The 26451-nt window shown below is 49.6% G+C and overlaps 1 protein-coding gene across 1 annotated transcript in view; it reads left to right on the top strand.

Annotated features, from left to right (window-relative positions):
- GABBR2 (gamma-aminobutyric acid type B receptor subunit 2) overlaps window positions 1-26451 on the top strand; it is a 372486-nt gene that overhangs the window by 248849 nt on the left and 97186 nt on the right. Inside the window, exons 8-9 of the mRNA XM_012769020.3 lie at window positions 10989-11049; window positions 23928-24008. Coding sequence (XP_012624474.1) covers window positions 10989-11049; window positions 23928-24008 — 142 coding nt within the window. The remainder of the gene's footprint in view (window positions 1-10988; window positions 11050-23927; window positions 24009-26451) is intronic.

Here is a 26451-nt window from a genome sequence, read left to right as displayed (position 1 = left end):
CCCCTGACCCGGGTCACCCTCAGCCGCCCTTGGGTGGTCTCTCTCCACCTCCCGCTCCTCTCCGGGCCCTCCCTTCTCAGGAGGAAGCTAACCCTGTTTTCTCAGGGGAGCAGCTGGCTGCCCTGGCCCTTGCCTGCCCAGGTGCACCCTGAGGTTCTTACCTTCCCCAGGAGGGAATCAAGGTTCCTTTCCACATCAAGCTTGTCCCCTCTTTAAGGGAAATTTTGAGCCTAGCTTTCAGATATTATAAGCTTTATCTCCTTCACACTAGGACAGACCACAGCCAAAGTGGCTGGGGGTCCCAGAGTGTGACCCTGGAGGCCTGCCTCCTGGAACGGTGTGCTTCCTGAGTCACTTGTCCCCTGAGTCACCAAGTCTTGTCCATTTCTCCTTTCAGATTTCTCTGGTCTGTGCCTTTCTCTCTTGCTTCCCAGACTGCCTCGCCTCATGCCTAGACTGCTGCTGTGCCAGCTGCCTCATTTGAGCCCTGGCCCACCCCCCCGGGGCCAGGCTGCAGCCCACCCTGACTTAACACAAAGATTCCAACAGATTGCAAATTGCATATCTCAGACTTACGGGTCAGCTGGTCAGCAATTTGGTTTTCCTGGAGACTAATCTATTTAACAAAAATAGAACATACAGTAAAGCAAAAATTAAATACTTCTAATAGTGGGGCTGCTTGCATCTGCAAACAGCCTGGAGACAAAGAGCCGGGGTGGGGTGGAGAGGAGCCCGGGCAGAGGCCTGGTGATGGGTAGCTTCATAGCTCAGCCACCCAGTGGGCAACCTGGGCTGGTCTGGCCTGTTCCCCTCTGCTGAGCTGAGAGCCATCCTCCTCTGCCTTCCTCCCCTCACTTCCAGGCCTTCTCTAAGCCCCGCTGGTCCCACCTCCTTCCCATCTTCTGACTCATCAACATTTCCCCATGCACGTTACCCTCCTCTCCCCTGGTCTCCACAGCAGCTTCTGATGGCCTTCCTTGCTTCCAGCCTGGCCCTCGTGCCCGTCCATTTTCCACACGGCAGCCCAAGTGGCTTTTAAAAGAGCACACTGGACTTGTTACCTCCCAGCTTACCCCTTCTGCAGCTCCCCATCCGGGACAAGAGGTCCAAAGCCTGCCTGGTGTGGCCCCTGCGTCCCCTCCGCTCAGCAAGGCCGACTCCTCACACACCACCCACCGGCCACCCTGCCCTCCTCTCTGGGCCTCCATGGAGCCACGCTCTGTCTTGCCTCTAGGCTTTGCATACGCTGTTCCTTCCACCTAGAACATTCCCTCTCCATCCTCTTGGCCTGGCTAATACGCTTATTCTTCCCTGCACCCCCCCCAAGAACCCCCTCACGAGAGAGGCATCCTTCCCCTGTGCTTCCAGCCCTCTGTACCCACTCTCTCCTAGCAGTTACCACATGGCCTTCTTATAGTCTTTAAAAAAAAATCTATCACCTCCGTTAGACTGGGAGCTTCTAGAAGGCAAGGACTTTGGCTTAGTGGTTGCAACTGCCCAGGGTCTAGCATACTGTGTCACGGAGTTGACACTCAACAGACACAGTACGTGGCCGGGTGCCCCTCATTTTATCACTGTGGAATAGAGGCCCAGAGTGGGGAAGGGACATAATTGCAGGCACACGTGGAGTTGGTGATAGACCTGGGGCTAGAGCCCTGAACCGTCCACTCTAAGCCTGGAGCCCTTTCTGGTCTAACTGTAAAGAAACGGGCTCCAGCAACATCACTCAGCCCATGGGGCGCAGGTCCCCAGTGCCCGACAGCCTCCCGGGCCATCTCGGTCTCCCAACCTGTGATAACCTTTGCACCTCAGTGATAACCCGCTCCCTGCTCTGGGCCACACTGTGCCTCTCTCAGTCCTTCTCACACTGTGGCGCTGACAGCATCTGCCCTTGGCCAGCATCTCTCATCCCTCCTTCACGGCTCTTCCTGAGGGCTCTTGCTCTCGTGCCCCCCAAAACTGGGGATCCCAGTCTGTTCAACTCAACTCGACAAGATTTAACCAACAGTCCTGCATCCTGCTCCTTCCCAGGCCTTCAAAAGAAAAGAGAGACCTCCTGCCCTTGGGGGCTCCATCCAGCAAGAGGCAGTTACGACATGCAGTTCAGGTGTGGAGGGAAAAGCCAAGGGCACCCCTGAGGCCAGGGCAGGGGCCAGCACCAAGGTGGACACAAACAGGGAGGCCACATTAACTGCGGCCTGACATGCGAGGTTCGTGCTTGGAGGAACTAGTCCCAGGAGGACCATGTGGTAAATGGAAGGGGGTCCAGTCAGAAAAACAGAAGCCACACCAGGTATCTCAAACAGAGGGGGTTTATTAGAGGGAATTGTTGACCAGGTGTTGGGAGGAAGAAGGAGCATAAAAGGAACATGGAACAGTCCCGAGATACCACCGCCTGGGCTAGGAGAATGAAAGGGCAGAGGTGAGCTTTCGGAACCTAGCAGCTCTGAGAAGCCCCCACAGCTGGTGCTGGACCTGCAGCTAGGAGCTGGGGTGGGAAAGCTGCGTTCCTGAGTCCCCATCCCCTCCGCTGCCCCTCCACTCTCCCCCAGAGGTTCCTCTTGCCAGGAGCTGACAGGAAGGGAGTCTGGGAGATGTGGCTTCTGAGTAGGGGAAGGAGGTGGGGAGCTGGGAGACAGCAGGTGAATAACTAGCACCAGACCCCTCTCTGCGGCTGCTCCACTCTGATTGGAAGCTTCTCCCCTCCCTTGCTTCTGAGAAGAGATTCTCACCCGCTTCTTGTGCAGGTAAAAACTGGGCATTTTGCATTCACATTCCTGATACAAGAGCCAGAGAGGCCTGGCTTGGGTACCAGCATGCTGCAGCCAGCTCCTGCAGGTTCCAGAGAGAGCTGAGAGCCAGTTGTTAAATTATCAGGAATTTGTGAGCCAGTTGTTAAATTGTTGATAGCTTGAAATCCACCATGGTGGGTGTATTTACACCATGGAAATTGGCAAACACTGCACATCAGAGCTCTGTTTTTCCCCCAAAAGAGTCAGTTGTTAAACATTTGCCAGCACATCCCTGACTACCTATCTTCTGTCCTCTGCCTACTCAATCCCTACCTCTGCACCATCCTCCAGCCCAAGGCTACTTGGGACTCACTCTAGTCCCCTGCAGAGCTCGTTTTCTGATCAATGACTGTTTCTTGCAAAGGGGAGGCAGGATTACATTTGTTAGGGGTGTGAGGTTGAAGTTGACACATCCCAGTGATACTGCCTACTAGTTATGTAACCCTAGACACATTCCTGACCTCTCAGCCCCTCAGTTTCCTCATCTGTAAAATGAGGATAATAATATATGCTTCATCCCATTGAGGTGGTTGTTGAGAATTTATTAATAAAGGAGAACCGAGGCGGGGGGCAGAGGGCAGATGGGGAATGGTAAATAATATATACAAATGTTTCAGCAAAGCTAAAAGTAACACAAAGGTTATCTCTGCGTGTTTTGCAGAGGGACACCTGAGGACAGAGATGAAAGGGGACTTGTCCCAGGTTCCCTTCCTAGAAAATGGCCAAGTTCAGCCTGAATCTATGTCTTCTGACTCCTTGTTCATTGCTCCTTTCACTATTCTAAGTTGAGGGGGACATGTGCTTCTGTTTGCACAGATCTCTGGCTCTTATTCAGGAAAACTCTGAGTTGTCAGTAAAAATTAATCTATTTCAAAAGAAGTATTATTTTGTTGGTGATGTTGTTGCTATTTTTTGCCTGTAAAAATGTGCCTCCTTATAACAGCTTTTCAAAAACATTTTAATAACATTTTCTGGTTATTAAAATAATACCTGCTCATTGTAGACAATCAGTAAAGTATTAAAAAGTAGAAAGAAGAAAAAACCATAATCACACAACCCAGGCCCAACCAGCATTAACATTTTTACATTGTGGGAGTCATTTTTACCTAATTGTGAACATGCTCTACATATAGTTTTTATCCTGCCGTTTTCACGTTTATTATTCATTATTGTATTAGTTACAATAAATAACACTAGCTGCTGTAACGAAGTTGTCTCAGCATCTTAGCAGATGAACACAGTAAAAATGTATTTCTCCCTTATGCAAAACGGGTGCTTCTGGTTGGTAGACAGCGTTTCCATATGATCATTCATGAGCCCTGGCTCCTCCATCTCATGCCCCCACTGTTCCGTAGGCCTGGGGGTTCTCTGAGAGATCCTGTGACTCAGTTGGCAGAGGGGGAAATGAAGAAGCATGAAGAATTCATGGACCAGACCTGGAAAACCATATGTCACTTTACCCACATTCCATTGGCTTAGAACTGTCACACTGCTGTACCTAGCCATCAGGGAGGCTGGAAAGTGTAGTCTAGCCATGTGCACAGGAGGAAAAGGAAATGACTTTGGTGAACAGCTAGCCAGTGCCTGGCACAATCAAAATGTCACTTTTTCCAATATCTTTTGTAACTTTTATAATATAATGTTCAAGTCACCCCCTGATGAAAACCCTTCAGTATCTCCCCTTGCATTCAAAATGAAGCCCAGCATCCTCGATGTGCTAAGGTTCTGAGTGACCTTGCACTGTCTGCCTTGCCAGTCCCATTCCTTACTCAGCTCCTCCTCAATGGCAACCTACAACTTCACTGGCATTGTTTCAGGTCCTCCCATTTCCCAATCCCTTTTCTGCCTCAGGACCTTTGCACATGCAATTCCATCTTCCTAGGATGTTCTCCCCCTTGCTCTTAGCTAACTCCTTCAGATCTTAGTGAAAATGCCACCTCCCCAGAAAGGCTGTCCTTAGCCCCCATATAAATTAGGATCTTCTTGTAGTTTTCTTTCTTGGCACCCTGTTCTTTTCCTTCGTATCACTGATTATAGTTTGCAATTCACTATTTGTCCATGTGTTATTGCTTAATGTCTGTCTCTCCCAACAGACTGTAAGCTCCATACAATCTAGGACCATGCTGATTTTGCTCACTCTTTAATCTGGTGCCTGCCTGGCACATCATAGGTGCCTAACGGCACTTGTTGATTGGATGCAGGTATCATAATGTTCCATTGTGTGTCTGCATCAATTTACTTCACTCTCCCCTATTTCTTGGACATTTTGTTCATGTCTGATATTTCGCTATTCCAAACAAGCCTGACTCTTGTATTATAATAACTGGAAAGAAAGAGAAGATGTTGCTCCACCCCTCCTGGCCATCCACCCAGCTGTCTCCTCTGGGTCCCCACTTCTCTGCACTGCACCCAGCCCTCTCTTAGGCCACCACTTGCTTCATGGATGGTCACTATATAGACCCTCTGGACCATCTGAGTATGTTCCTCAGAAGGATGTCCTGCATCTTAGTGCCCACCAGCAGAAGGGTGGCAGTGGGACAGACCACACCTCCCATCCTGCTCCTTCTTGCAGTTCCCTGTAAACCTACTGCTCAAGGCTCCGTGGGTACATCAAACATTCCTGAAGGCTTGGGCCTATCAGAAGAATTTCTAGTGTATGAAAATATTTTAAATAGTATGCAAAATATGTCCTCTCCTATAGCCCCAGGGGACATGCAGAAAAAAGGAATATTTTTTACCTTTGCAGAACATGTGGATGGATGTACCCAATTATTTGGTCTTTCTCTGTCTTTTTAAGTCCTGCTGGCCTTGTGGGAAAGAGGGCATCTTCTCCTCAAGGCAGCCCGGTGCAGATCTCCACCCTTCATGGAACACCTGACTAGCAATCTAATCCCAGTGTTTTCTCAAGGTCTGCGTTATTCCTTCGAGACCAGTGCCGGCCTGGGTGGAAGGCCAGCAGCAGAGTGGTCCAGGATGGGCTTGGATCATCCACATAGACAGTGATGTGCTGCCCGGTCCAGCAGAGCTGATCAGGGTCCCTCGTGGCCCTTCAAATTCCATCTATTTAGAGACTTCCCTGCCAGCGCGGTATGTCAGGGAAGATCCTTTTCCCCACAGCACAAATCAAATGCTCAGATGAGTGTGCATGCTCGCACCTCTTAAAGCAAACACGACAGCCCAGAGTGCAGTCTATAGTCTTATTAAGAAAGAAGATCCCTCCCTAAATGCACTGTGATCTGCAGTGACTGTGTCCCTGCACAGGCCTGGGGCCCCAGGTTACTGGGCTGAGCCAGGCAAGTCTTCATCCGACTAGCTTCTGGCTCCAGCCCGAGCATTGCCCATAAACCTCACAGAGACATCAAAACTTCAACCTTCTGGCCTCTCAGACCCTACGCCAGATCTTGTTTCCAGGCAAGGCATCCTTGCCCTCCACTGTGAAATTAAAGACAGATTAAAAAAATAAAATAAAAAAGAGGCTGCAAACACAGGAGTTGGCCCATAAGATTCAAACTGTTTTTGGAGTGAATTTTACTCATGCTTAGTAGTAAAACTTTAAACAGTGAAAACGGGGAATTAATTTTATAAAGTGGAGGCTGTTGAATCCTACAGGCTTCTGGAATCCTTAGTGTGCATTTTACTCCCCACGGGCATCAGATGGCATTTTGCTAACTCAGATTAACTGGAGGAAATATGATGAGTTACCCTTTATTGTGCGCCATCCTGGGCTACTCCCTTTTCATAACTGTCTAATTCTCAGGAGCAATCCTGAGAAGGAAGTATTGTTCTTACTGTTTTTCAAATGGAAGGATTAATGCTCAGAAATGCTCAATGACTGCCCAAGCTCACATGGATGGCAATATTTATCCTTGTCTAGCTAATGCCAAAACTTAAGGTTTTTTTCCATATGCTACTGTATATGTTCCGGAGATTTCTCTGAAGAAGAAAACGCAGCTTTATTGCTCGCTGTTAAACCCGAACTGTTAGTTTGGATTGACTTGTATGAAACAGACTGCTTTCTTTGACATTAGCAACATCTCTCTCTGGGAAAAAAAAAAGTCCTTATAAATTATCCACTTGGGGTTTTACCTCCATTATTTTATTCGTATTCCAAATCTGCTCTGTGGTCTTTTCAGTTAGAATCCATTATCAATCAGCATCCAGTCAAGAAAATAGAAAGCACTTCAGGCATTTCAGAGGGAGATTTAATACAGGGAACTGGTTACAGCTTTGTTAGAAGGGATGGCAGAGCAAAACAAGTAGATGCTCTTATTGCAGATAAGTTTTTACAGAAAATTGCCAAGCCCCTTGGGCTAAAAGAACAAAAAGGGAAATGGTGATGCCATTGCCTCTGAAATGCCTGAAGTGGTTTCTATTCTCTTGACTGGATGCTGATTGATAATGGATTCTAACTTCTCAAGAATTTATAAAATTTATAAAGATGACCACAGAGCAGGTTGGGAATACGAATTGAATAGCAGAGGTAAAGCCCTAGCACATTGGCCTCCGAGCTCCTGGTGCTGCTGTTTCTGCTGCTTGGGGACCCCACCTCTGGCCACTGCCAGGCAGCCAGGGCCCCCCACACTTACCGTGCAGGAACCAGAGCTGCTGGGCCCTGCAGACACCTGCAATTACATCTCAGCTCCTACTGCTGCAACCAGAACAAAAGCAAAAAAACTCTCCCCTTATGTGTGTTTTCTAATCCACCACGAATGCTCTAGTTTAGCAGACCCTAAATGGAAACCAGCTGGCAGGGGACTCTGGGAGCTGTGGCTTCCCGGCTCCCAGTCCCTGTGACCCAGAGGGAATATGGAAGAGTGAGTGTGAACTGTGCACCACCAGGCAGACATCGGCCACCGCCAGGCCAGAGTTACCGAACTCTGTTGCCTTACGACCTAATTGATCACCTGTGTTGGTCTCGAGTGACTGTGGTGCTTCTCAGGTGCCCAGTGGCTGGGAAGAGGAGTGACTCCCTCCCGAGGGGGCACCTGGGCACACACCGCAGCACCCGCTGCGCAAAGTAATAGGAGCAGAATGGAAGATGAGTGCTGCTCGGGCCACAGTGCTCAGCCACACCTGCCGCGCACTCTGAGCTGGCAAGGGAGAGAGTTCGACCACCACCTTCACCGTTGTCACCGTCCTTTCACACCTGGATTACCAGAGCCTCCAAACACATTCTCTGCTCCCATGTTTGCCACGCTACCATGCATTCTCTACCCAACAGCCAGGAGGTCCTTCTTGAGCCGCCAATCAGACCACAGAGCTGCTTTGCTCAACCTCCCATGCCCGTGGCTGTTCACTGCACCTGAGTCACCTCCTGAGCCCTGGGTGAGGTCTCCAGTTTGACTGTGACCTGGCCCCTGCGTAGCTACCCGTCTCCCACCACCCACCACCTGCCCCGTTGCGGCCACACTGGCCCTTCTGTTCCTTTGATCTTCAAGCCCTTCCTCACCTTCTGGCTTTGCCCTGCCTTTTCTCTTTGGCTGGAACATTTGCTTGTTGACGGGTGGTCTCAGCTCTCAAGTCCCCTCTTCGGTGGGGTCTTCCCTGACTACCCCATTACGTCAGCTGCCCTCCCCCAGCTCCCTTTTCATCCTCCTCACGGCACTTGTCACCCGCTGGAATTTCTTACTTATTGGCACACTTGTTTTGCCCGTCCCCACTAATCTGATATAAAGCTCTGCAAGGGTAGGAATCAGTCAGTACCTGTGAGCATACTCGGCACACAACAGGGAAATATTTGCGGAATGTTGTTTGAGTTGACCACCATCTAATACGGGGGATACCTGTTGTGCAGAATTCCTTGAAGGTCACCTAATGACCTGGGGCCTTCCTCATGCCCAGTCTTATCAAGGTTGCCTTGGCTACGACAGTGGTCCCCTGTCCAGTCAGCCACAGTCAGGGCAGCAGGGCTGGTGTCATGAGTCAAACCCAATAGACGCTGTTGTAGCTTTTTCAGGAAAGAATCACAGGGTGCTTGTTCCTCAGAGGGGCCTCCTAGAGCTCCGTGGGCTCATCTCTGGTGAGGACCCTCAGCCTGGCTGGTCAGTACCTGTGTTTCCATCGGCACCTGGTTACGACAGTCATCGAAACTCCCCGCTTTCTCCACTGGGTAGACAGAACACACAGGGGCTCCTGTGGTTCCAGCACCCTGGATGGGGCCGGGTGGTCACCCCTTTGCCAGCTGTGCCAGCCAGAATCATGTGAGAGTTGAAAGCCTCTCACCAAGGGTTGGAAAGCTCTCTGGTGCTTAAAAGTTTATTTCAGCTCCCTGTTTTTAGAAACATTTAAATAAAATTGCTACTGCCTGTTATGTACCAGGAGCAGTGCTAGGTCCATAATTAAGAGACGTTCCAGGACTCGCCTGAGAGGGGAAGGAACCCAGGTTGGTGAGACTGAGCCTCAGCCTCCGTCCCTGGCATCACCTGAGAAATCAAGGAGGTGGGAGGAGCTGAGACAGGTCTGTCTTCAAAGAGGAGCTAAATAGTTTTGTTTAAAAAGTGAAGGGAGTTTCTTTGTCAACCACACTCCACTCCAATGTCATAGCATCCAAGCTTCGAGTACCCTTCCCTACACTTTTTAATTAACTAATAAAGATGCTGCATATTTAAAATGTAAATATTTTATATCTAGAAGTCTTTGACATTCTTCAGAGCTTGGCAGGAGATTGTTGAATTAGTTAGATCGCCACCTTTGTCAAACAAAAAATGTCCTCCTTGTGGACAATGTTTGCATCTTTCCCACCCAGGCAAAGTGGTTCATTTACATAAAAGTGATCCTTTTGGAAGGTGTTCTGTGATTTTCAATCGTCCCTAGAAATAAAATCACAGCTCCTGTCTCACCTTACGTTGAAGTGTTTTCACACTCCAGGGAGTTGCTTACCGTCACCTGAATATAGAATTCTGTGGGCGTTAGTTTCAAACTGATACTACTCACAGCTGTCTTCAGGATTTCAAAAAGGTGTCAAAGTGGCCTTGGAAGGTGTTTCTCCACCTGAGAACAGGTTGAGAGATGCCCCCTTTGTTCTGAAAGCCACAGCACTTTGGGTTTGCACCTCAGGGAAGATGCTTCCTGGGGTTTTCTCCCAGGAATTCTGTGGGATCCTGAATTCCTGTGCTGCTGCCTGAGGACACAGAGCATAACTGTGAGAAAAGCAGAGTACCTTTAAAATAATTTCTTCCCCTAATTTCATGATAATGGGAAGACAGGAAGGAATTTATTTCTGTATCAGAGCAACATGCTATAGTGAAACAGCATGAACATTAAAATCAGACTTGCATTTGAATCTCAGTAGGCTCACTTACAATGACCTTGTGGAAAGTACATAACCTTCAGAAAGTACAGCCTCAGTTTCTCAATCTGTAAAATGGGGGTCTTCCCCTTACCAGTTAAGTTTGTGATAAAGATTCAGTGATCCAGTGTGTGTCAATTTCCTTGCATGGTTGCAGAGTTTTCGGTGGATCCTGAATTGGCAAGAAGAGACAACATCCCCTCTTTAAATTCCTGGTTTGTTTAGCCAAGCATATGGGAGCCAGCGAGACAGATGCAGAAGATGATGCTGTCTTTAGCCCCCAAGGTCCCTAATGAGGGATGCTCAGCTGCCTGTGACACTAGTCAGGTCTTGCTGGCTCAAGAAGCTTAATTTGGTGCTGCACCATAGCCCAGTTATAATTGGGGCTGACGTCACCATTCAGGAAAAACTTACAAAAACATTCTCTGTCCTTAATAAGAAATACTAACAGACCTCTAGCAGCCTTCTGATCCTCAAGCCAAACGGCACCAGCAAAACCCGCCATTTTTGTGGGTGGAGCACAGGGAGCAGAGTCAGGGTCAGGCCCCAGGGGCCTTGCCTCTGTCCCCATCTTTCCAACACCCTGGACGACCTTGTCCCCAACTCAGCACAGGACACAGGGGTGTTTAATAAATAGTCATAATGATTGATGATGCTATCTCCACTTTAATTCACATGTGCTAGTTGCATTATGGATTTTATGCTCCTCACATTAACCAGATAAAGTCACAACCAATGTAAAAACAATTAGTTTGATTTTGCATCTGTGGTCCAATGGGAGTCTATTTTTTTTTCCAATATTAATAATTGTAATTGTACAACTAATGAGTTTTAGAGAGATCAGTAGTGTCTGGCCTAATGTGGCATTTCTCTTTTGTTCTTGTTTGTTTGTTTTCTTTTGTTTTTAGGGTCAAGTTGTGTTCCGGAACGGGGAGAGGATGGGGACCATTAAATTTACTCAGTTTCAAGGTAGGCTTTTTGATGGTTATTCTTTCTAGTTGATGAAATGCATATTCAGGGATGTTGTTATTTATGCAATAAAATCTATCAAAAGAAATTAAAGTATGATGTACCAGATTAAATAAGATAGAGTAGATAGAAAACACCTCTCTGTGAGAACATTAGTTTAAACAAATTTGGAATATTTCATCTCAACCACATTACAGTCGGCCTTCCGTACCTGTGGGTTCCACATCCTTGGATTCAACGAACTGGAGATAGAAAATATTCAGACAAAAAAAAAAAAGCAGTTGGTTGCATCTGTACTGAGCATGTACAGACTTTTTTCTTCTCATTATTTCCTAAACAATACAGTATAACAACTATTTACATCAAATTTACATTGTATGAGGTATTACAAGTAATGCAGAGATGATTTAAAGTCCACGGGAGGATGTGTGCAGTTTATTTGCGAATACTACCCCATTTTATATCAGGGACTTGAGCATCCGGGGATTTGGGTATCCTCGAGGGGTCCTAGAACCCATCCCCCTTGGATGCCAAGGGATGCCTGTACTTCTCAGGCTTATTCCATCTTCCCACATGACCCTGAGAAGCTTATAAAAGTACAAATGGTGGAGGCAGTCAGTTCTAGTATTCTGAGAAGGCTCTCAATGTTTTGGGTTTTTTTTTTTCTTTTTTTTTTTTTTATTTAGAGACAGGGTCTAGCTATATTGCCCAGGCTGGAGTGCAGTGACTATTCACAGGCACAGTCGTAGCTCACTGCAGCCTTGAAGTCCTGGGCTCAAGCTGTCCTCCCACCTCAGCCTCCCAGGTGGCTGGGACTATTGGCACATGCCACCATGCCCAGCTGTTTTTGGCTTTGATTATATAAATGTTCAGACAGGCTATAAAGTAGAGAAAGCAGCATAATGAACCCCCATATACCCATCTCCCAGCTTCAACCATTATCAGCATTTTGCCAACCTTGTTTTATCTTCACTCATGCCATCCCCCCTTTTTTGCTGTAGTGTTTTATTTAAAGCAGCTCCTAGACATGATCTCATTTCAATCTATAAATACTTCAGTATGCATTTCTACCAGATAAGGACTTTTTAAACCATAACCACAATACTGTCGTCGCACCTAAAACATTGAAGAACAATTCTTAATATCCATTAATTCCCAGTCAGTGCCGATCCCCTGGTCATCTCAAAGATGTCTTTGCAGATGGGGTGTGGGAGAACCCACACAAAGTCCACCTATCGCATCTGCTCGGTGTGTCTCTTTAGTATCTTGTCATCTCTTATAACCTCCACTTTTTGTAGGCCATTTTTTTTTAAGAACACAGGTCATTTGTTGAGCTTTGCTGCTGCTGTCAGAGGGGCCTCTGAAACCATCCAGACCAAGTTCCTTGTGTGATGTGGAGGGGACGGAGGGGCAGAGGGGGCAGTGACTTGTCAGAATCCGCAGGGCATCCTTGGGAGCACGGTGGGGTGTAGCTGCTTCAGGTGGACCAGCATGGTCATTATCTAGGTTGTTAGCCAGAACTGCTTGATGGACCATCACTCATCAATACGATGTTCTTCAGCATCTGAGTGTTTCTGGAAAATCCAGAAACAAGAGCAGCACCTGCTGTGTACTTTGAGCACATCCCAGAGTCTTCCAGGGGAAAGCAAGAAATTAAACTGAGTTATCCAGATTCATTCAGACCGATCCCACCGGACTCAGATCAGTCAGGAGAGACCGTCTCTGGTGCTAGCGCTTCATAATGCGATCTCGTAGATTTACCCATTTGTCTTCCTGTGGCAGGTAATTGAAACGCATGTCAGCTCTCTGGTGTGCACAAAAGATGTAATTTTAGGCAAATGTAATTATTTTCCCATTTGTTAAGACTTCTTCATGGGTTGAACAAAGTGAGCATCTTGGCAAAGATACTTACTTTTTTTTTTTTTTTGAATGATTGCAACTGAATTCTCTTGTCTCATTTCCAGATCTCAAATTATATCATTCTAGGAGAGTATTTTGTAAAATATGGATTGGCTGATCACAGCTACCAGTATATGCCAATTTTATTGCCTTTTTTTCCCCACATGTTAGGTTTGAACACTAACACCAGGGACTGTTGAGGCATATCTGGATTTGCAAGCAAGGCAGTATAGCAACAGTTGTTCAGAGCTTGGCCTTGGTGGTCTGGCCCACCTAGGCTCAAGTCACTCTCTGTAGAACATCAGGCAAGTGACTTCGCCTCTCTGGGCCTCATCTGTAAAATGGGAATATAATCCTACCTACCTTCTTGGGATGTGGGAAAAACTAAATGAAATAACATATCAATATGTGTAATATATTGCTTGCTCAGCGAGTAAGTAGCAACTATGATTAGTACATTGTCAAAGTTATGATAGTGTTCTGCTGCAAATCCAGATTTACCTAGAGTGTTGAAACCCCCAGGTGATTTTTTGTCTGCCATCTACCCCTAATAGCTGCTCCCACACTTAATGACATACAGGGCAGGGCCTTAGGTGTCAGTGGGGACCCCAGGGACACACAGCTGGCTAGTGGGTCTCAGCTTGCTCCTCCACGTGGTCACGTGGACACCCACCCCTGAGTGTGCGCCCCTCACCTTCCCCACTTTGTGTCTGGCTTTAATTGAGTGTCACAGCTGGGCTGTCAGGCACTCTGTTCACATGTTTTTAAAACAGACATTTATCCTGATGACCTGTCAGAAGGATCTTGTGAGCTGGGGCAGGGAGGCATATGTGTATCAACTCAACAGTGAGTTTTCCAAATTTAAAGGGTCTCAGAGGTGCCTTTTCTACCAGGATGGAAGGGCCTTCAATTATTGAATTGGCTATGCAAGCTGGGAGGGTCCTAGTTATCAGCTCATTTCACAGAGGGGAAACTGAGGCCCAGACAGGGGAAGGGATTTGCCTGGGGCTGGCCTTGACTCCCCACGAGACCGTGAGTTCACTCCTTCCCTTCTCCAGGCCCCTGCTTCTCCCTCCCCTCAAAAAGGGGCTGGTGCAGACTCTGTCTTCTGGAACCTTCCAGGAATTTATTTACTCACAGTGTGGGCCTGCTCCCCACCCTGGGCTTACCAGCACCTAAATTGCCTCGTGCCAGTTACCTTGACCTTGCAAAAGGCCTCTGCATGGGTTACTGTGTTGTCTTCCTCCGTGCCCTTGATGCCCTGTGTTCTGTGTGTTTCTTGCTCCCTCACCTCCTGCCAGTCTCTCTCCCTCAGAGGGGACAGTGGAGCAGCAGCCTCAGGTCAGCTCTGACTCACAGCCAGGCTCTCGGCCAGCACGGGGTAAGGGCCCCTGTCCAGGGTCTGCTCCCTGGCTTGGCCCAGGCTGCCTTGGGTGCTTGCCTTGGAAGGCAAGGATCTGGGAGGGTGAATGCTTGGACCTTGGAAGTAGGCTTACCCCGCCCTCCCTCTGAAGATCTTACGAGAAACTTTTTCAGCCTCTCATTTGCACAAAGTCCTGGTGCCTTCTAAACCCTTTTATCTATTAGAGAAGAAGTATATTTTTAGGAGTTTCTGCTAATTCCTTGCAAAACTAAAGCACACAGTAGTTGGAAATAGTAGGCAGCTTGAGATAAGAAAACTGAAAGGGGAGCCAGAAGCCACAGTCCTTCTATACTTGGATTCCAGGGCTGTAGTCTTGGTCTCCACAGTGCCCGGCACGTAGCAGGCCCCCAGGAAAAGTTTATTGAATTAATCTGGGTGCCAAAGACCTGGATTCAAGTCCTTGCTCTGAAGCTCACCAGAGTGTGATCCTGGGCAAGTCACTTATCTCCCTAAGCCCGAATGCCCACCTCTGGGAAATGGGATGACTCCAATGACAGCCTTGCCTGCCTTCAGGGCTGTTAGAAGGGCCAGATGAGCTCATACGCTGCAAACGCTCAAGCTCCGGAAGCTTTAGTCACATTGCTAGCCTGCTGCCTGGCTCCCGGCTGGCTCCTGGCAGATGTTCACGGAACTGGTTAGTGAAAGTGTGGACTGCATTGCACCCCCAGGCTTGACATGTATGACTTGTGGAAATGGAAGGACTTTTTCATTTACCTGTGGCTTTCAGGGACTCAACTGAGGGCAGAGTGCCTGGCAAACAGCAGTTGCCCGCACAGCAGAAGTGGGAACTGGAGCTAAGTTGTGATGGTGGCCATTGCTGTTCCAGGCTGGAGAAACTTTGTTTGTTTTTCTTTACAAATGTACAAGTGCTGGATAAGTAAAACTGTTTTAAAATAATACACTAGGGCTATCCCTAGGTCCCTATTGAAGCAGAGGTATTCTGAGTGCAGGGAGGGTTTCAGCACCCTGAGGACAGTCTTCCTCATCCCCAGTTTCCCCCATTTGCTCAGGATTCCAGGGCCCCCAGAGCCCTCGCCTCCCCTCCAGCCCACCCTAGCGGGCGGGTGTGGCGGATGCCGTCAGCAGCCCTCCTGTGTCCCCTGGGCATCCGCCCCTCCAGGACAAGTGAAACGGCATCTTACCGAGAGCAGCCGCAACTCCTGGCCTGCTCCAGGAGCATGCAGCTGTCCCTCGGCGGTGACAGATGAGCGGTGGAGGGTAGATACTGCACCATCCTTCCCCTGCGGGTGAGATGCCCTCAAGGTGTGTCAACCCTTCTCCCAGAGCTCCCCGTTGCCCACACGGAAACCTGCTCCTTCACGCACCTTGTCCTGTCTCTCTTCCCTGTCTCACCTCCCACCTCCCTATCAGTGTGTCCTAGGGTCACCTCCCAGGTGAATGCATGCATTCTTCCCCTCGTCTGAGGCAGGCACGACTCTAAGGGACCCGCTCGTGGTGGCGGGTAAGGCAGGCATTGGCACCTTGCTGGGCACACGCCCTGGGCCTAACCCTGCGCTCCTCCCCCCTGCCGCCGCGCATTTCCAGCGTAGATGAGGATGAATACTATAGAACTGGCTTTTTTTTTCCCCCTTGAGAGAAAAAAAGAATCCATGTTACCGCTGAGGTCTAAACATGGCTCAGAATTTGCAGCAGGGAAGGAAGTTGAGCGAAGCCATGATTAGAGCCTTGTTTGTGCCGTTCTTAGAGAAAACTCAGCATCTGCCGCCCTAACTCCCCGTTTCTGCCTTCATTAGGCCTATTTGTGAGGATCTCGGGAAGGATAATGTGCTGAATTCCACACTGCTCCTGCACGGCACAAAGGACTCAGGCTTCGGAGTGTTGTATTTTGGCACCTGACTTGAAGGGAAGGGGTCTTCCTTCCCGCTAATGGCATAATTGTCATTCAGAACATACCTAGTGAAACGGAGGCTTGTCCTGCCCATTTGCAGACATTAATTGCCGTTTGATCCTCAGGGTAGCAGACACGGCTCTATTCAGCGCGCACTTCCTGAGCATCTGCCAGGCGCGGCACCAAGTCCTCTGGGGGAGCCAAGTTGAATAAGATACAGTCCCTGCCCCACCCCCAGGGGCCTCGTAATCTCTGGCCGGATGCCAGTGCTTATAAAAGCAGGAAGATAATTTCCCAGAACCTTCTAGAAAACTTTCGGAGCTAGTTCGAACCTAGTTTGAGACTCTCGAGGCTGATTTTTAATGTCCTTCCACTTCTGTCAGGGCTTGCACTTAGTTTCCTTCTCCAGGCCATGGGTCTGGAAGGGCCATCTCTCCAGACGCCACTCAGCTTGGTACGGTGAGGAGTGGAGACGTAGTCAGTGGTCCTGCAGGAAGACATCTGTGGATGAGGACGCTGTGGGGCTGGGAGCCGCTCGGTGCCCAGCCTCCACAGCCCCCAGCCCTTGTGGCCAGGGCTTAGCTTTCAGGGAGCCAAGGAAGGTGGGGCAGAAGGCAGAATTATTTAGCAGACATTGTGTTCCCTTGAGCCATAGACTGTCCATGTTGAAGGGAATCCTGACTCTCCTACACAGCATTGCCTCTGCTTGAATGCTTCAATGATGGAGAACTCATTTCCTCTCCCATGGAAAGTCTACAGGCTTGAGGCAGATATTCCTGATCACTGCTAGCCGGGCAATGGAGCTTCACCTCTCCGAGCCTTCCTTTCAGAGTTTATTTAAATACAATAAAATAAAAGGTGATCATGTTCCTTGAGTGGAGAATGACAGTGAGAATTCGATGATGCCAGGCTGTGATGTCCCTGGCTCGGTGGCGGCACAGAAAAGGGCCATGGCAACTGTTGACTTCCTTCTCCTCTCCTGGGCACTCTAAACAACCACCCAGCTCCACGCCTCTCCAGAATTGCTTGAGAAAAGTGCAGTCTCCCTTCCTTAGGACACACTTCACACTCATTTCATGGGGCACCAGTGTCACTGATCCACAAAAGTCCCTCCTGTCTGTTTAGCCCTTATTCCCCTGACTTATTCCCGTGCCCCACTCCCACCTGCCCCAGGAAAGGCAAACACCCTAAGTGTTTAATACATGCATGTGTTTGTATGTGTTCTTGCACATTGTGTGTTGCTATTTCACATGTATGTATTTTGGGTTTACATTAGTGCAACTGGGTTCTGTATCTTCTCTGTTTTGTTTTGCTTTTTCACACTCAGCACTTAGTTTTGAAGGAAGCTTTCATGTTCTGGGTGGGCATCTAGGCCCTGGCTTCTCCCTGATCCCTCCCTGGGGTGCACCCCCCACTTTACCCATCTGCCCCCTACCCATCCATGACAGACTCCAGGCCACCTTCAGCTATCCCCCCAACCCCCGACAAGTAATAAATATCCTCATATATGTCCCTTTAAGGACCCAACTGGGAATTTCTTTTGGACAAATGTCCAGGAGCAGAATTGTTGGGTCAGAAGGTGTGTGCACATTCAATATGCCAAAAACCTGCCCGGTTGCTCTTGGGAATGGCCGTGCCCATAGCCACCCCCATGGCAGGAGCATTCCTGTGTCCTGCCTCCCACCCACATTTGGTGTTTCCCAGATCTCTCATTTTTTTTTTTTTTTTGACAGTCTAAAGGTATAAAGAAATATTACGTTGTGGCTTTAAATATCATTTCTCTGATGAATTTGGGCATTTCTTCCTATACTTATTAGCCATTTGTTAATTGTCTGTCTGTTCTAATCCTTTGACCATTTTTACTTTGAGGTTACTATTTTTTTCTTATTGGCATGCAAGAGTTCCTTGCAATACAATACAGATACCAATCCCTTACTGGCTTTAGGTTTTGCAAATATCTTCTCCTATTCTGTTGTTTGTCTATAAACAACAAGTCCTTGTTGAACAGAAGCTCTTAATTTTGATGTGGTTGTTGGTCCTATGGTTTGCACTTTTAAAGTTTCTCAACCATGATTTCCTGTCACTCCTAGAAGTGACACCCTACATGCCAGGTCCTGGCTGGGCACTGGGGTGCTGAGAGGGATAAGGGGCAGCCCCTGCCCTTAGGGAGCTCCCAGTCCAGTGAGGAGCAGACACAAGACCTCAGCAGGGTGTGATTCAGGCTCAGGGATGGCACAGGAGGCTGTGGGCATTCAGAGGAGAGCTCTGGCAGAATCCCTGGGAAGGAGGGAGGGCTAAGATGAATTCTGAAGGACCTGTGGAGTTAGCCAAGAAGAGGAGAAAAAGTTGCTCCAAGTGTAGATAGCCTGTCATGTGTGACCTGCATGTCCTCAGGGACTTAGATCAGGCAGGTGGCAGTGAAAACCCTCTTCACGAGGAATGGCTGTTCATCCTGGAGAAGAGCAGAGTGAGGCCCCCGGTCAATGATGTGGGACCCCAGGGCACAGCCAGGACCATGAGGGGTCGCAAGGAGAGGTTTCAGCTTGGAATGAGGAGGACCCTTCCCAGCAGTTGCAGAATCATTGACCAGGAGTTGGGGGCTGCAGAGAGCTCTCATGCACCCCAGTTGCTTAGGAAGTCCCAGCCAGGCAATGGGACTTCCCCAGAACTGTTCATGAAGGTGACAGCAAAGCCAACATTAGCTCTAGGGGTCCTGTCTCCTAGCTCAGAGCTCATTCCTATGCCTGAGTTTGGGATTTTGCCAGGGGGTCCTGAATTGAGTACGTTTACAGAATCTTTCAGTTTTGTTGAGCCAAACTCATCTTTTGTTTTACACCCCAGAGTTACACATTGAGTCTCAGTATGTGTGTTTTTAACAACAGTTAAACTCTGAGGACACTTATACCTCCCTCAATTTCGAGCCAGAGCCACGTGAGAAGAATAGACATTGGGAATATGGGGAGTAGAGCCATGTTGCAGGGTGTGGGGGACCCAGGCCCTTGCCCTTCTGCCTCAGGGGATTCAGTCCAGGAAGGAGGAAGCCCCTGCCCAGCTTCTCATGGGTGCTCCTAGGCCTGTGACCAATGAATATTTTCAGACTGGACTTGCTTTTCAGCAGCCCAATTTGTACCAATAGGACCTATTTTCTTTACATACCATCCAAATCCAAATTTTGAAATAAAGAATGCACCTTTTAAAGAGAACACTTTTTTTTGTACCACAAGAAGGAACCAGTATTAATCTGTAGGAAAAGGGATTGTTTCATGGTAGTTTTAGACTCTGAAAACCATAAGACTTGACTGCTAAAGGGCCCTCAATCTAATCAAGTGGCTCTCAACCCTGGCTATACAATTAAGGTCAGCTTAGGGAAGTTTAAAAAATATTGCTGCCCACGATCCACCCTTCAGCCCCCAGGGGCTTAATGGGTATGTTTGGAACCCTGGCATCTGTATTTTCTAGAAACCCCTAGGTGACTCTAATGCCTGGCTCAGGCTGAGAACCACTGGAACCTGCAGGATAATTTGCAGATGGAGAAACTGAGGCCCAGAGAAAGGGAAAGATCACACAGTGAATCAGTGGCAATCTGCGGCAGCATCTGTGGGGCAGGGGGCCAGCCAGTAACAGACACAAGGCCACAACCCCTCTCCCTCTGCTCAGAACCTTCCAGTCCATAGTTTGGGGTCTGCAGGGCCCAGTCTGTATCCAAATAAGTGGATAGCCTTGTTTGCACAATGGCGTTAACAAGGAGCCCAAGAGCTAACGGTTGAGAGTGGTGGGTGCCTATCATGGAAGAACAGGGGGCACGATCGACCCTCTACTACCAGGGACAAAAGAAGCAAGGCTTCAGGTTCCTCTTAGGATTAGACCAGCCGGCAAGAATCAAGAGACCTGAACACACATAGGGCAGAGCTTTGACACCAGGAGCTGTCACTCAGTGCCCTGAGCCTGCAGCAACTGGGACACGCTCCTCGGGGAGGAGCAGTGCTCAGGGAAGCCTTCCTAGAAGAGGCAGGCAGGGCCTAGTCATGGCGATTTGGTAAAGGAAGGGGAAAACCACCTTCCAAGTGGAGGCACCATTGTGGGGAACAGATGGCAGGAAGAAAACATAGACTGTTTGGGGACCTAGCAAATAGCTTACAATTACTTTTTTTTGAGACAGAGTCTCACTCTGTCGCCTGGGCTAGAGTGCCGTGGCATCAGCCTAACTCACAGCAACCTCAAACTCCTGGGCTCAAGCGATCCTCCTGCCTCAGCCTCCCAAGTAGCCGGGACTACAGGTGTACACCACCATGCTTGGCTAAATATATATATATATATATATATATATATATATATATATATATATATATATATATATTTTAGTTATCCTCCTAATTTTTTTCCATTTTTAGTAGAGACAAGGTCTCACTCTTGCTCAGGCTGGTCTCAAACTCCTGACCTCAATCCTCACCTCAAGTGATCTTCCCACATCGGCCTCCCAGGGTGCTAGGATTACAGGCATGAGCCACTGCACCCAGCCTCAAAGTTACTTTTATCAGGAATAAAATAACTATAAATTGTTAAACACTTACTGGGAGTAAAGCCCCAAACTAGAAACTTTGCGTATATTCTCTTTTACCCTCATCGCAACTCTGAAAGTTCCTAGTTTACAGTTACCCAAGATCAGAGATTATGATTTTTTTTAAATGACTTTTTATCTTTAGTCCTTAGCATGGAGCCCAGAACATAACAGGTGTCCAATAATGTTGGGTAAATGAATGAATGAATAAAGTGATTACACTAGAAGATTGAGTGTAAACATCTCTTCAACATTCAAGGCCATCTAGGTCAAGGGGTGGGAATAATTTTAACTGGCCACCACCTGCAGTGTGTGGCTTTTGAGGGATTCTTTATCATGAAATACCTCAGGCTGGGCCTGGCATGCAATAGGCACTCAATAAATGTGGGCTGAATGACCAATAGCCCTGCTCAGTCTGAAAGTAAAAGTGTGCTGCATTCAGGACTAGGGGACCCAAGGTCAGACTCCTGATCCGTCGCTGCCCAGCCTGTGGCTCTGAGTGGTGACTTAAACCATTCGAGGCTCCTCCCTCCTGCTTAGACAGGGTGAATTATGCCCAACTCATGGTTTGCATGAGCATTAAACGCAGGAACTTGTGAAGCGCCTGTGAGCCTCCAAGTACTGCCCCTAGGGAGAGATTATGGTGATGATGGTCGTGGTGGGAGGCTGAGTATTATTTCGGTGCCATGAGACGGTGCCCACAGCGGGCTGTGTGGCCGGGGCGCGGGAGGGTGCCCTGCTCCGCAGCTCTGATGATGAATTCCAATCAGCCTGCATATTTCATGCGCGGCAGCCCCACGCCAAATAAATAAATCAGGGCCGCCTCCTCTGAGTGGCGGGGGCTGACTGGGGCATCTGTGGGGCTGAGGACTTCAAAAGGCCTGAGCAGAGATGCTGGAGTCCCCAGCAGAGTCTGCTAATGTGACATTTAGGAGCAAGGTGACCCAGGCAAGCAGCAGCTGCCTACACAGTGTGATGCCCCCCCAAATGGCAGGGACCCTTGCGGGAGAAGGAAGTGACTTTTACAGTCCCTGTGTCCCCCCCACATAGTCAATGTAACATAGCAGAATTGTGTCCTGAAGGATTCCCTGTTTCATTTCCTGAATGCTCATAAGTGCCCAGCAGTGCGCCTGCATTTCTGCGAAGTTCACTTACAGCCAGGGCCCCAGGAGGCAGCTCCTCTGGGTGCAGGCTTGGAGTTCCTGTCTAACCTCTGGGCATCTTGCTGGGGATCTGCCCGCCCCTCTGGGGGGCCTTTCACTGGGGACAGTGAACCCTCCTCTCTGCAGTTCCCACATTCAGGAGGCACAGGTGGCCCGTAGAGTGGGCACCTCGGCATAGAACTGTCACCTCTCGGGGATCCCATCAAGGCAGCCCCATGCTGGGGAAGAGCATGGGGGCAGAAAAAATCCAGGTTTGAATCTGGACTCTGCTTTTAGTTCCAGTGGGGCCCTGGGCACAGTGACAACCTGTCTCAGCCTCCGTTTACTCGTCTTTAAGGTGGGGCTGAGACCAGCCCCTCAACACACTGTGAGAGCTAAACCAGAAAATGTCCATAAAACAGCACAGATCCAGACTCACTGTGGGGGCTCAGTAAATGCCATTGGCCCCTCCCCACCTGCGCCCCAACCTTGTCAAAGCCTGCTCTGCCCTAGGGGCTCCACGCTCTGCTCTCACACTCCCCACTCCATGCTCGCTGCCTCTAACCTTTACCTTTCTCTGAATCTGCTTCATCTGTGGTCACCAGTATCCCCCAGGTGCCAAACCCACTGACCCCCGGCTCAAGGAGCTCGTGTCCGTCTCTCCCTGGCACGTGGCATTGCTGGCCAGCCCCACTGTGAGAGTCTGTTCCTTGGCTTCTGAGATGCCCATCATCTCTCTGCCCCCTGCTCCTGGCGTCCTGCCCACGCCCTGGAGCCTGTGCTGGGTCCTCTCCTCTTCTCATGTGGCTCTTTCCCTGGGGGTCTCATCCCTGCCCCCTGATCCAACTCTCAACTTCCATGCCGATGGCATCAAGCCTGTCCCCCAGCCCGCACCTGTCCCCTCAGTCCAGACTCAAGGGCATCTCCACCTTGACGATCCACAGGCTCCTCAGACCAGACACAGCACATCCGAGCCAGAACTCGTCATCTTCCCCTCCATATCTGACTCCCTTCAGCCCCTGCCCCAGGAAAGGTGCCTGAGCCCCTGCCATCCCCACCAGAATCCCAGGTGACTTGCTTGCCACCCTTGTCTTCATCTCCCATTTGATCACCCAGTTGTCTTGGTTTTACCTGGAAAAAAGAAACCTGTGTCAAATCTGATCCCTTTTTCCATTCCTCCTCCCACCACCCTGGGCCATTTCTCATTGTTTTTATCCCTGACAATGACCAAAACGATGAACTAAGCCTACCAAGAGTAGTCAGGAGGATGACGGCAAATTCAAATGCACACTTGAGTTTGAAAACACACTGAACAAGTGCATATGAGGGAGCCAAGGGCAATGGCAAACTGCTTGGTATGACACAGCAGAGCAATGTGGCTTCTGAAAGATGCTGATCCCACCTAAGGATCCATTAATAGGAATACAGTGTCCAGAATGAGGGAGGGCATAGTCAGCTCTACTTGCTGCTGACCAAATCATACCTGAAGTGCATTGATCAGTCTTTGAGTCTACAGAAATACAGTGACACTGTGGGATGTGGCTCAAGGAGGGGCCTGGGTGGGGTGGGAGATAGAAATGATATTCTGTGAGGAGGGCTTGGGGGTGGGTGCTGGAGGATGATCTTTGTCTTTGAGTGGCTGGGGTTGCCTTGCAGTAGAGGGAGCAGCAGTGGTCCGTGTGGTCCTCGAGGGCAAAGCCAGATGAGCAGGTGAAAGTTACAAGGAGCCAGTTCAGCTCAGTGACAAGGAAGAGCTGGCAGCAGGCAGAGTCCAGCTACAGGGGGAGTGGGCTCCCACCCTGAGATGTGCAGCAAAGACAGACAACCAGCTCACGAGATGACGTGAGACGATGTTCCAGCCCAGATCAGGTTGGGGCCTTGGGGATTCCAACTGGAAGGGGCATTGGAGGGGAAAAAACGCCTACAAGCATATGGCCAGGGCCTGTGGGGGAGAAGGGATGGGGCCGGGACCCTGATCTGACTGGCCACACCTCTTGCCGCCCACAGACAGCAGGGAGGTGAAGGTGGGCGAGTACAATGCTGTGGCCGACACGCTGGAGATGATCAACGACACCATCCGGTTCCAAGGTAAGGCAGGGGGGCTTCTCAGAGGAGGGGGCGTGCTCAGTCGCTCTAAGCCTGGATGTCTTCTGAGTGTGGAGGATGAGCTCAGAGTCCCTGGCTTCATGGGGTTGAAGGGACGTGCTCAACACAAACACTCTCTCACTGAGTACAGGGCCCCAGTCACTCGCACGGCGGGCAGCGCCGGGATGGGTCACTGGAATGTGCATGAAGTGCCCACCAAGGTGTCTAAACCATTCGGTGGCCAGGAGTAATTCTTTTTAAATGTGTCCTCACTAAATTGAACTCTGTATCCTCTTCTGGAAAAGTTTTGGGTTGGGTTGGTCTCCTGTCTGCACCTCTGCCTGGGTTCAGCTCTCGGCCTCCCTCACCCGGACCCCTGCACCAGCCCCGTGTGGTCTTCTCAGAACTGGTCTTCCCCCCGTCAAGTGTGTTCTGCCCTCGGCAGCCAAAGCGCCCTTGCTGTCCTGCCAGGCCTGAGATGGCCCACCCTGCCCGGAGCCTTGCGTGGTCCCCCGGTGGCCCCAAGGCCTCCTTCAAGGCACCTCTCCCCACCTCTCTGTCTCCTCTCTCAAATCTCCCCAGCCAAACTGCCTACAGTTCCTCCAACATGCTGAGACACCACCCTGCCTTTGCTCACACAGTGCCCTGTGCCGTAACGCCCTTTCCCACTGTCTTCTGGTCAGCATCCAACGCCTCTACTCACCTGCCAACACTCAGCTCCCACATCTTCTCCTTTCCGGGGCCTTTGCTGACTCCACCAGGCTGCACTGCCCTCTGCTCCCTGCCCCGTGCCCAGGCCTGCCTGTGCCCAGGGTGACCACAGCCCCTGCACCCCAATGTCACTGGGGACAGTTTGCACAGCGGGCAGAGCACACACTTCAGAGTCAGGCAGATCTGGGTTCAAATCCTGCCATTTAACACCACTGAACTGTTGCCTCCTCTGTCAAGTGGGAATGATCTTATCTACCCACCGGGCTGTTGGGTGGATCAAGTGAGAAAATCTCTGTCCGGTGCTCAGCCTGTGGCAAGCCTTCAATAAGTGAGATTGCATGTTATGGCCTTTCCCGTTCCCGTGGCTGGTGTGCACATCCCTTGAGGAAAGGGACTGCGTCTTTTTCACCTTTGTGTCAGTGCGGCACGGCCCTGGCCTGACCGGTGGAAGGTGATTAGTAATGATGATGATTCATCATTAATGATGGTGAATAATGAATGAATGGACTAGACAAAAAGCAAGAAAGAAAACTCAGGACTGCTGCTATTTCTAACACTTCTGATAAACCGTTGGAATCTGATTTCTGTAACATCTTAGTGAAGAGGCACCTCGAGGCACCAAAGGAGATAATATGGGAGCCGAGTCTTGGAAAGTGAGTAGAGCAGTTGGCTGTCGACCAGGAAGACAAGCGGGAAGGGACATTGTGGGCAGAGGCACCAGGGTCTCACTCTGTTGCCCAGGCTAGAGTGCCGTGGCGTCATCCTCGCTCGCTGTAACCTCAAACTCCTGGGCTCAAGCGATCCTCCTGCCTCAGCCTCCCAATGTGCTAGGATTACAGGCATGAGCCACTATGCCTAGCTAAAAAGATGTCAATTTTCTGAAGTTGTTTCTACACAATGGTCCCCAGACTCACTCGTGGCCATATCACCTTTGATTCAGACCTCAGCCTCCTTTCTCAGTGCCCAGAGAGGGGCTTGTTTCCAGCCAAGACCTCATGGGTGCGCCCGAGACTGCTCTTGCATTTGGTAGCCTGAAGGAGGCACCCCTGAGCCAGCCTCATCCAGTCCAGTGGTTGGGAGAAGGATGGGGAGTGAGGAAAAAGTTTCCAGATGTTGGGCTTTCACTTCTGGAAGCAAGAAATGATGTGGCCTGTGTCACCTTGTGTCTGCTTTAGCCCTGACCGTCGGCCCTTGACGTCACACTTATAAATGTTACTTTACCTGGAACTGCTTAAGGCTGTACATGAACCACACCAGCAGGTTCCTAGCTGTTTTTGAACCTGGCAACTTCCCTAGATTTCTTAGATGGATCAAACTCTTTATCCACTGAATGTTTCTAAACACATTTGAAGTTGCTAGCAAAATGCTTGAAACCCAGATGTTTGGGGCAGTTCTCACTCCCTGCTGCCACATCTGCCTGCCCCCTGCTGTCTCTTGGGAATGGAGGCGTAACTGAGACCCTTGGGTGGGGTGTCCCAGAGCTTGGTCCTTTCTGGCCTGTAGCTGATTCCCCATATTCCCCCTGGAGAGAAAGCCCAAAAGTTTCACAATTTCATGGCAGAAACCTGACCTGAAATTGCCCCTAAGAAAGAAGGGATCTGCAGGAAGCTGGGGGAGACCCAGACCCTGCATCCCTCATCCCAAACCAGCCTGTACCTGCTGAAACAGCCGGGACAAGTTTGCTGCCTCGCAGAAAGATGCGTTTGCTCCAAAACCCCCAGGGATCCCCCACTTT

The sequence above is a fragment of the Microcebus murinus genome, chromosome 12 (assembly GCF_040939455.1).
Source record: "Microcebus murinus isolate Inina chromosome 12, M.murinus_Inina_mat1.0, whole genome shotgun sequence".
Lineage (NCBI taxonomy): Eukaryota > Metazoa > Chordata > Mammalia > Primates > Cheirogaleidae > Microcebus > Microcebus murinus.
This window is presented reverse-complemented; position numbering and strand designations above follow the sequence as displayed.